This window comes from Paramisgurnus dabryanus, chromosome 2 (genome assembly GCF_030506205.2).
Source record: "Paramisgurnus dabryanus chromosome 2, PD_genome_1.1, whole genome shotgun sequence".
In the NCBI taxonomy this organism is placed as follows: Eukaryota; Metazoa; Chordata; class Actinopteri; order Cypriniformes; family Cobitidae; genus Paramisgurnus; species Paramisgurnus dabryanus.
In genome coordinates, this window is record NC_133338.1 from 24,057,432 (window position 1) to 24,067,666 (window position 10,235).

General features: G+C 38.9%; 2 protein-coding genes across 4 annotated transcripts in view; both read left to right on the top strand.

Annotated features, from left to right (window-relative positions):
* tesk1b (testis associated actin remodelling kinase 1b) overlaps window positions 1-3,862 on the top strand; it is a 35,586-nt gene extending 31,724 nt beyond the window's left edge. For both annotated transcript variants that reach the window (XM_065248716.1, XM_065248717.1), the window contains exons 9-11: window positions 108-194; window positions 308-413; window positions 2,438-3,862. In XM_065248716.1, the coding sequence (XP_065104788.1) occupies window positions 108-194; window positions 308-413; window positions 2,438-3,534 (1,290 nt within the window). In that variant the 3' untranslated portion in view covers window positions 3,535-3,862. The remainder of the gene's footprint in view (window positions 1-107; window positions 195-307; window positions 414-2,437) is intronic.
* A 107-nt stretch (window positions 3,863-3,969) lies between these two features.
* On the top strand, window positions 3,970-9,677 carry LOC135730799 (uncharacterized). Of its 2 annotated transcripts, XM_065248720.1 has the most exons (8): window positions 3,970-4,064; window positions 4,152-4,211; window positions 4,288-4,408; window positions 5,213-5,370; window positions 7,247-7,446; window positions 7,519-7,687; window positions 7,765-7,874; window positions 8,026-9,677. In XM_065248720.1, exons 2-8 carry the CDS (start codon window positions 4,160-4,162, stop codon window positions 8,500-8,502), a joined length of 1,287 nt encoding a protein of 428 aa, XP_065104792.1. In that variant the 5' UTR covers window positions 3,970-4,064; window positions 4,152-4,159; the 3' UTR covers window positions 8,503-9,677. The 2 variants fall into 2 exon arrangements, with proteins under 2 accessions (XP_065104792.1, XP_065104793.1); XM_065248721.1 differs by having other exon boundaries at window positions 4,003-4,211.
* The last annotated feature ends 558 nt before the right edge of the window (window positions 9,678-10,235 follow it).

Consider the following 10,235-nt stretch of genomic DNA (forward strand, 5'->3'; position numbering starts at 1 on the left):
GATTAAGACTTCACCGTGGTTTTCACAGACAGGGTCACATATTTCTAAAGACTGAATTTATGCAATTAAAGTGATTACTGACGTTTATGATGTCGGTGTGGATGCAGGACTTTGGTCTGGATGTGGAGGCTTTTCAGCAGATGGTTGCAGACTGTCCTCCTCATTTCTTTAACTTCACTGTCATCTGCTGCAGCGTAAGACCTTAAGCAAACACACTCACATACGTCCATAATTCATTCTACACATCTCACCTGCTGACACTCACAGGCATTTTCCCTTTTTTCTGTTTGATTGTTGTCTGTTTCAGATGAATCCAGACAGCCGGCCCTCATTCACAGAGGTAGTGGCAGAGCTGGAGAAGAGAGTGACTGATGGAGAGCAGAGTCAATGTCTACAAGAGCCTAATGTACAGGGTGAGTCAGCAAATACACACTGCAGGGGAAATGTGTTGCCAAAGGCTAACCCCCCAGTTACGTAAGCTACAAGAGACAGAGCGACAGGCTACCATTCATTTTCAATGGGAGTGGCCGTTTGCCAGCGAGCAAGGTGGGGCCAAAATAGACAAGCAGGCTATTTTATGCAAATGCCGAGCGATGCGACGAAGCGACTGCCAATCGGAGTGAGGGGGCAGCGTGACGTAGTCGGAGAAAATAATTCAAGATGGCGGAAAATGCGTATTTCTGTATATATCTGAAAGTTTGGCATTTTATCTCATATATTTTGTTACTTTTATCGAGAAATAAATACTTTTAAATCCAAAAACACTGTTCTTGTGACTTAACAATACCTCTAAAGTGACTTTTGATACCGCTTTTAGATACTAGCCAAGGAACGCCCATCAAGCGAGTGCGTGTCGTTCACTTTTGTAGCTAATGTGACTGTAGGGTGAGTGTGTCTCTTTCCCTCCCTCTCTCTCTCACTCACACACACACACGCACACTCACACACTCTCTAATTGACTTTTGCTTTGTTAACCGTTGAAACATATTGGCATAAAATCATCAAAAAAATCATTCTATAAAATTATTATAGTACTTAATCTTTTTTAAGCAGGACATGGTCATATGTTCAAATAGCGGAGGCGGGAATTAATTTGCATATCTATGGTCACAGCTGTGTGATTAAGTAGAGGTGGGGACTAATTAGCATATACATAGATCTGCGTTTACTAAATGAGGCAAGGGTGTAGAGTTACATTCAAGCTGTTTTTAAAGCATTAAGTCATTACTGTGACAGGTAAAACTTTTATATATGCTATTATGATACTAAAAGATGAGCTTTATAGGAAAACACCACCGTTTTTCAATATTTACTATGCTCTTACCTCAACTTACCTCTCTTTTTTCAATACGTGCACTTAAATAGTTGTACAGCGTGTCCATTTAGCCCAGCCCCATTCATTCCTTAGGATCCAAACAGGAATGAATTTAGAAGCCATGTTTTCCCTATTTAAAGACTGTTACATGAGTAGTTACACGAGTTAGTATGGTGGCACAAAAAAAACGTGGCGTGGATAAAAATGAGAACTATATTGTATGGCGGAAAAGCACTTCGACTTTGGGTGCACTAACATCATCACTCCTGACTACTCCTTCTTTCGCTAAAACTTCCGGCAATATTACTCGTGTAACTACTTGTGTAACTTTAAATAAGGAAAACATGGAAGTGTTTGGTGGCTTCTAAATTCATCCCTGTTTGGATCCTAAGGAATGAATGGGGCTAAGCTAAATGCTAACACAATCACGACGTGCTGTACAAAGATTAAGTGCACGGATTGAAAAAAGATTACCATGTATTCATTTGTCTAAGTTGAGGTAAGAACATAGTAAAATATTGAAAAACGGTGGTGTTTTCCTTTAAATGAAAAGATTCTTGACTACAGGGAAACTTTAAAGGGGTAGTTCACCCAAAAATGTAAATTCTGTCATTATTTAGTCACCCTTAGGTTGTTACAGACCTGTATAAATGTCTTTGTTCTGCTGAACACAAAGGAAGATATTTGTAATCATGCGGAAAACAGGAGCACCATTGACTTCCAAAGTAGGAAAAACAAATATTATGGAAGTCAATGGCTCTCAAAAGGTTTTTTTACAAACCTTGCACAAAATTTGTGTTCAACAGAACAAAGACATTTATACAGGTCTGTAACAACCTGCGGGTGAGAAAATAATGACAGAATTTACATTTTTGGGTGAACTCGGCAAACCATTTCATCAGAGAAAATTATCCTAAGAATGAACATAAACATTTTTATTTTCTCAAAGGCGACCATGTACATATTAACTTCTGTATACATATCATGTGGTAGGAACCATGTCAACAAAAGTATTTCTAAATTATATAAAAAAATTAAAAATTCTAAATAATATAAATAATACTTAATAAATAATATTAATTATTAATAATAAGCCAAGTGTTTGTTTTTCTTTTGTCGCAGACCTGTTGCCTCCAAGCCCATCGTCGATAAGCATTCTCAGTCGAAAGCTTTCTCTTGACATTCCTGCTGACCCACGTCTCTGCCGAAGCAAGTCGGATATGCTTCCCCCTCCAGCCAACCTCCTGAACCATGCCACACCTACCCGAGTCAACCCCTTCTCCCAGCGTCTGGACCTCAACGGCGGCCGCATCAAGCTCTTTGATACCCCGAGCAAATCCGTCATTTCCCTCACCTTTGCTCTCCCCCCGCCCCCTGACCCCTTCAGCCCCACTTCAAATAATAAGCCCCCGCTCCATTTCCATAAACGCAGCCAATCACTGCCCTGCACGACAGAAGAAATCCAATCTCTGCACAGCAGCGGCGAAAATGCTAAGTGGAAGAATAATCAAAGTGTTATAGACTTGGATGTTTTAAAACTTAAAAACGAACTTGCAAATTTAGCCACTGGCAGTATGTTGGACTTGAGGAGGGACAGTGTATTGACCATGAGTAACCAGAGTATTTTTGACTCGCCTAATACTAGTGAACTTCCTGATATGCCTAGTGAGGACATTAGGCATTCATACCCCAAACAGGAAAATTATAAAATCACAAGTCGCAATGCTGTAGCCGATGACTCTGGTCTCCCATTAGATCTCGAGTTAATGTCTGTAAACAGATCGACAGTAGAGGAAAGCTTTGAGGAGCCTATGGACTGCACTAGCTCTCCTGATACACTAGATGGCGGTGTTTCTACATCACACAAATCTTTCTCCAGTGGCTGGAACTCCCCCGTCTCCAACGGTCCACGCTCGTTACCACCCTTACTAGACACGGACAATAACAATGGCAACATTCCAAGTCGACCCCTGGGATGGGGAATCAACAGCTCTAACGGTGCCACCACTCCTCTTACACCTTCCGAACCCGACGAGGTTATATCCTGTCCGGGATGCTGCCTAGCAGGGATGAGTTTTCGCTCCATTTGCACACGTGGACCTCAACAGAATCCCTACAAGAACTTAAATGGCGACATGTCGGGGAAAAGACTCCTGTGCAAATCTTTGCCACCCTCACCCACAGAACCGAACATTGCTTTGCCTGGCACAAAGACATGAAGCTGCTATAAATGCATGAGTTGCATGCTAAATAAATAAATATATATGTATAGGTGAAGCACTACCTTTCGGATGAATGCTATTGCTTAATTTGTTCAAGCTGAAAAATGTCATTCTACACAAAATTGCTACTATGTCTGATTGATTGTACTAAATGGGTCTGATCCAATGAAAATGTCCTAGTGCTCTAAACTTGAACCTTTCCATAGGTTTAATGCCTTTGATGTAATAAAGACATATTTATGTCAATATTTTTCTTATTTGAAAGTTTATGGAGAATATAGTGAAATGTATTATTTTATTAATGACATTAAAAATGACATTTAAACCAATCTGTTTTGTTGTCATTGCTACTATGTTCACTAGAGGGTGTAAATCTCTTTTTTTAGCCCCCTCCTCTGGTTTTGGCAACGAAACCGGTGGTTTCACGTCCCTTTGTTAAGCTGTAACATCTGTCCTGCTCTCACTTTTTTCTGTTAAGCCACTGATAATAGCAGCTAATGAAATCTCTCCATCTCTCTCTGGTTAAGGTAAACCGATGTGTTTATACCTATACAATCCAGCATACCAATTATGTTAAACACTGCTTTTTAATTAGTCCTTTTTTTAAACATCAGTTGTTGGGATGCTCGTTGGTCCCCTAAACTTGTGTTTTTTTCTCTTGATGCTGAATTCAGGTGAGTACGTTTTTCTGTGTACACTTTTAGCCTTTTGGGTTTTTTCAGATCATGCAGCTGTGTATGTTTCTTGTAGAGTCTGTGCTCGCTTTATGTGAGGTGAGAGTGAGGATACTTAATTTTGGATGCCATCTTGACTGGGAGTGCCCTGATGCCAACCCTGACACAACTTACACGGTCCAGAGCAGGACAAGTGGGTGGGTTCATCTACATCAGTGGTTACATTTTATCAAACATCTTTTTATCAAAGCATAGGAGTTTACATACAATTCACTTGTACATTCTGAGAGCCTATTTAAAAAAAAAAAAATATATATATATATATATATATATATATATATATATATATATATATATTAATAATAATAATAATAATAATAATAATATAAAATTAGTTAACTTAAAAAAAAAAAAAACTTAAAGTGGTTTAAGACTAAGGATATTTTATGAGCTACATTAATTTATCATAAATTCTGTTTAATTAAGCATAAGGTAAAAAAAATAAAGTTACTAACCAATGACACTACATTGTATCAGTTAATACTTTTTGTTAAATTCTAATTTTGAAGTTTGAAATTGTTTGTCATGATTTTCTCTTTTGGGTGGCGTATGCCACCTATATCTGTAAATTCATTTTAATCTGAAGTCTCATAAACAGTTAAAATAGTCATAAGAGCAAAAGCATTGACATTAGAGAGCGGCAGGTGAAACTGCGTGTGGTGTAGTTGAGAAACCACAAACAGAATCCAGGCCTGCTGTATCACATGAAACTCGCTATTGTCTTTTCTTCACACACGCAGGTTTCCTCTGAAAATCGAAAAAGCCTCGCTTTGCCCTTGTCTTGTTTCCTTTATTTGTAATCATAGCTACAGTATGTGGATGAGTTATGTTTTTGAGAAAATGAAAGTGGTAAATTGCATATTTGTAGATGACTGCATGGCAAACCAATCACCATTTGAATCTTCCATGTTTCTTTGAAATGTTGCGTTTGTGTTTGACAGCAAACCATGGAAAAATGTTTCCGACTGCATCCAGATCTCCAGGAAGAGCTGCAATCTGTCACACGTTACAAACATAAACGTCTACAACTACATTAAACTGAGCTCAGAGGAGCAGTTGGGCATCATCAATGAAACATACTGTAACCCAATGAATGACGGTCAGTTTTAAAGCACAGCATTGAATGGTTGGATTTAAAATGATAAAAAGATACAGATTTACTCATCCACAGATATTTTTAAAGTAATGTTTGTAACCAAACCGTTCTTGAGCCCCATTCACTTCCATAGTTTTCTTTTTTCTCCTATGGAAGTGAATGGTGCTCAAAAACAGTTTGGTTACAAATATTGCTTAAATATCTTCATTTGTGTTCATCAGAACAAAGAAATTTGTACAGGTTATATATTTTCAAAGGTTATATAAATGTAAACATTTTTGAGTGAACTATCCCTTTAAAGGGACACTCCACTTTTTTGAAAATATGCTCATTTTCCAGCTCCCCTAGAATTAAACATTTGATTTTTACCGTTTTGGAATCCATTGAGCTGAACTCTGGGTCTGGTGCTAGCACTCTTAGCATAGCTTAGCACAATTCATTGAATCCGATTAGACCATTAGCATCGCGCAAAAAATTATCAAACCGTTTTGATATTTTTCCTATTTAAAACTTGACATTGTGTTAAATCGTGTACTAAGACCGATGGAAAATTAAAAGTTGCGATTTTCTAGGCCGATATGGCTAGGAACTACACTCACCTAAAGGATTATTAGGAACACCGTACTAATACTGTGTTTGACCCCCTTTCACCTTCAGAACTGCATTAATGTGGCATTGATTCAAAAGGTGCTGAAAGCATTCTTTAGAAATGTCGGCGCATATTGATAGGATAGCATCTTGCAGTTGATGGAGATTTGTGGGATGCACATCTAGGCCACGAAGCTCCTGTTCCACTACATCCCAAAGATGCTCTATTAAGTTGAGATCTGGTGACTGTGGGGGCCATTTTAGTACAGTGAACTCATTGTCATGCTCAAAAAAAACTAATTTGAAATGATTCAAGCTTTGTGACATAGGGCATTATCCTGCTGGAAGTAGCCATCAGAGGATGGGTGCATGGTGGTCATAAAGGGATGGACATGGTCAGAAACAATGCTCAGGTAGGCCGTGGCATTTAAACGATGCCCAATTGGCACTAAGGGGCCTAAAGTGTGCCAAGAAAACATCCACCACACCATTACACCACCACCACCACCCTGCATAGTGGTAACAAGGCATGATGGATCCATGTTCTCATTCTGTTTACGCATTCTGACTCTACCATCTGAATGTCTCAACAGAAATCGAGACACATCAGACCAGGCAAAAGTTCGGTGAGCTTGTGCAAATTGTAGCCTCTTTTTCCTATTTGTAGTGGAGATGAGTGGTACCTGGTGGGGTCTTCTCCTGTTGTAGCCCATCTGCCTCAAGGTTGTGTGTGTTGTGGCTTCACAAATGCTTTGCTGCATACCTCGGTTGTAACGAGTGGTTATTTCAGTCAAAGTTGCTCTCTTATCAGCTTGAATCAGTCGGCCCATTCTCCTCTGACCTCTAGCATCAACAAGGCGTTTTCGCCTACAGGACTGCCACATACTGGTTGTTTTTCCCTTTTCAAACCCTAGAAATGGTTGTGCGTAAAAATCCCAGTAACTGAGCAGATAGTGAAATACTCAGACCGACCAGTCTGGCACCAACAACCATGCCATACTCAAAATTGCTTGAATCACCTTTCTTTCACATTCTGACATTCAGTTTAGAGTTCAGGAGATGACCAGAACCACGCCTCTAAATGCTTTGAAGCAACTACCATGTGATTGGTTGTTAGATGATTGCATTAATGAGAAATTGAACAGGTATTCCCAATAATCCTTTAGTAATTATAATGAAAATGAGCCTATAAACAAAAGTGCAGTGTCCCTTTAAGCTTTAACCTAATCCTAGACTAAAACTGCTGCAGGTTAAAATAAATGAGTTTAATTGATTTAATCTCTCCTGCCAGAGGCTCCAACATTCAGTCCTCCATCCGTCACCATTTCAATGGAGAACCAAAGCCTCTGGGTGACTGTATATTTTCCTTGTGCTCCTTCCACAAGCTGCAATAACAGGAAAGAAACACATTGCCCCTGCTCCATATCTGACCATACAGTTCTCTCAGTTACAGTCATACTGTACAACAAAAATAATCCCTCAGACACACAGGTATGCAAGTCTATTTTCTTCATTTCAAATTGCTTTTCGGATTAAATGCATTTTAATTCTTCGTTCTCAAAGATACGCTCAGTTGGAAATGTGGAGGAAATTTCTATCCGGGAGGAATTTGGGTTCATCATATCAGGGAACGTGTACTGCGCCGTTGCCAACTTCACATCTGAAGGCCCTCCTGTCAGTGAGCCTTCACCCCCCAGCCCTCCGCAGTGCATTTACATACCAGCAAAGATTGGTACAGCATGCATATATTATTTTTCAGAATGTATTCGATTGGGATTTAGTTGCACTAACGGTCTGCATTTTCTCCAGAAAGCCTCATTGTTATGGTTGTATGCGCTGTTATCGTCGCTCTCGTCCTAGCGTGTTTTTTGCTCTGGAGACTGTGTGGGTCTTCTGAACGCCCTCTGCCCAAATCATTGGTATGGTTTCATATTAAACAGTTAGCATACCAAATGTTGGTAAAAATATTTTTTTCAGTCAGTCCATATTCCTATAAATCTTCTGTATTTGTAACCTACAGGAGTTTTTATGTCCATCTCACAAACCATATTTTATTCTGCATCATTTCAGGCATCGCTTTATGACCAGGAAATACAAAATGCGACATTTATTGACTCCAGCAAGGCTGCACCTGACCGCGAGAGCTCTGAGGGTGACAAGATTTCCATTGTATCCCTTTATGAGTTTACACTCATTGACAACCAGTCATACTACCACAGCTCTCAAAGTCTGGGCAAGGGGTATTACAAAAGCCCCATGCTGCAGGATCCAAACTACATTGAGGATTCCGCAGGGGTCTTGGCCGTGGAGTCCGAAGGCTTGGAAATCGATGAAGCCGATTGTTTTGAACTTCTGTGGACATCAAATGTGATGCAGGAGAGAGGGGAAAGATATCCATATCTAAGTGAGACCCCGAACATCCCTTTGAGCTCAGTGCGAGTGAAATGCGCTGAACGGGAAGAAACGACTGCTGGTCCAGAACTGTGTGGAGATGTTACTGGCCACGTGTATGAGGAAACGTGTAGGAGCATAAACCTGTGTGTATAGAGGAGTGTATTTGCTCTTTACGTTGGGTTAGCAGTGCATAAGGTCATGGGTTCGAACTTAGGAAACACATGCTGATACGTTACATTTATACCTAGCTCTTATGTAAATGTAATGCACTATAAATCGCTTTGAATAAAAGCATTTTCTAAATGCGTAAATATAAACCTATGATCATTCTTGAATAGTATACTGGTAAGAGCTGATATAGTGGCCTGCACTGGTAACCAGTACGTTTATTTTTTTTATCATGGTTACAAAACCAATAACCTCAAAATTTTAATTATTTTACCAGACCTTAGAATTTATTCAAAGTGCGTGTGTCACGTTTCTGGTGAAATGCCACCCATAGCTGTCATTAATGCTACACTCCAGATTTCATGCGCTAGTGTTTTGGATACCCCCTACGGTTAGTGACTCAGATCAGCAGAGCACTATAAATCCTTATTCTGTTTTAAGGATTCATTTTTTGGGGGTTATTTTGTGTTCGGTATGGTCTCCGTGTGGTTCATTGTTATTTTTTCGTCTCTGACTCAGTTGCCCCATTCTAACTATTATTATTTTCTGCGGTGCGTGTCTCACAGTTAATCATGTTAAGGTGCACGATTTCTGCTGATGTTGCTAAATAAACTGGAACCGTTGTGGAAACGCTCCCAAAAAAGCAAATATTATTGGAAAATGTGTTTTAGTACGCATGTTCAATTTTACATGATTATTTTCCAATCTTGTGTGTACTGTATATCCAGATGACGTCAATGTACAGCTTAGTTTGTGCGGTCAAGTTTGGTGGTATAACAGGAAATTTGTTAATAAATGCTGTTTAAAAAGGGGAAATTTGTTTTGTGACTTGTTGACTTTCCTAAACCAAAACTTTTGCCACCTCCAGACTGATTAAGCTCAAATATTCAATGCCATTACCGTTAATATTTGACTTGCATTAAATGTCAAGTTTCTGGTTGACCAAATGTAGCAGAGTGGAAAATAAGTCTGCATGGGTTACGATCCGCTTTAACAAACCACAGCCCACAATACTGAAAAACAACATGTGCACTCAAATGTACACCTATCAACCAGTTCTGCCAGGCATCGAGCGTGGTCTAAAAAAAGCCTTGCTTGTGTTTTAGTATTTTTTTTATTAAATTTTTTGGTAACGCTTTACAATAAGAAGGAATTAGATAATGCGGCATTTACTAATTTTTATTAACATTAATAAATATTGAACAATAGTTTTGTATCAATTAAATTTATTATTAATAACAGTATTAATTCTTGTTTATGCCAGTACAGTTATTCACGTTAGTTCATGGTGCATTAACTAATGTTATACCACGGGTCTGTTGAATGCTTTATGCTGATTGATTGGTTGTGAAATGTTCCATGGGTGTTGATTATTTTTTAATAACCGCACACCTAACATTTAAAATCTCTTAAAAATAGCCACCAGAGCAATATGTTTGGTACACTGTAAAAAAAATCCGTAGAAATTGCAGCTGGGTTGCCGGTAATTTACCGTAGATTTAAATTTATGTTATTTACTGGCAACATTTTGTTCAAAGTTGAATGAACATTAAACATTTACAAGTCTTTGTCTTTACAGAGTAAAACTAAAAAAACAGCATCAAGCAAAATGTTCTGGGAAACAAAATCTGAAGCAAAAAAACAGAAAAAGGTTGATGATGATTTCTGGTTCCCAGAATGCTTTGCACGAGGCTGTTATTGTATAGTTTTATTCTGTA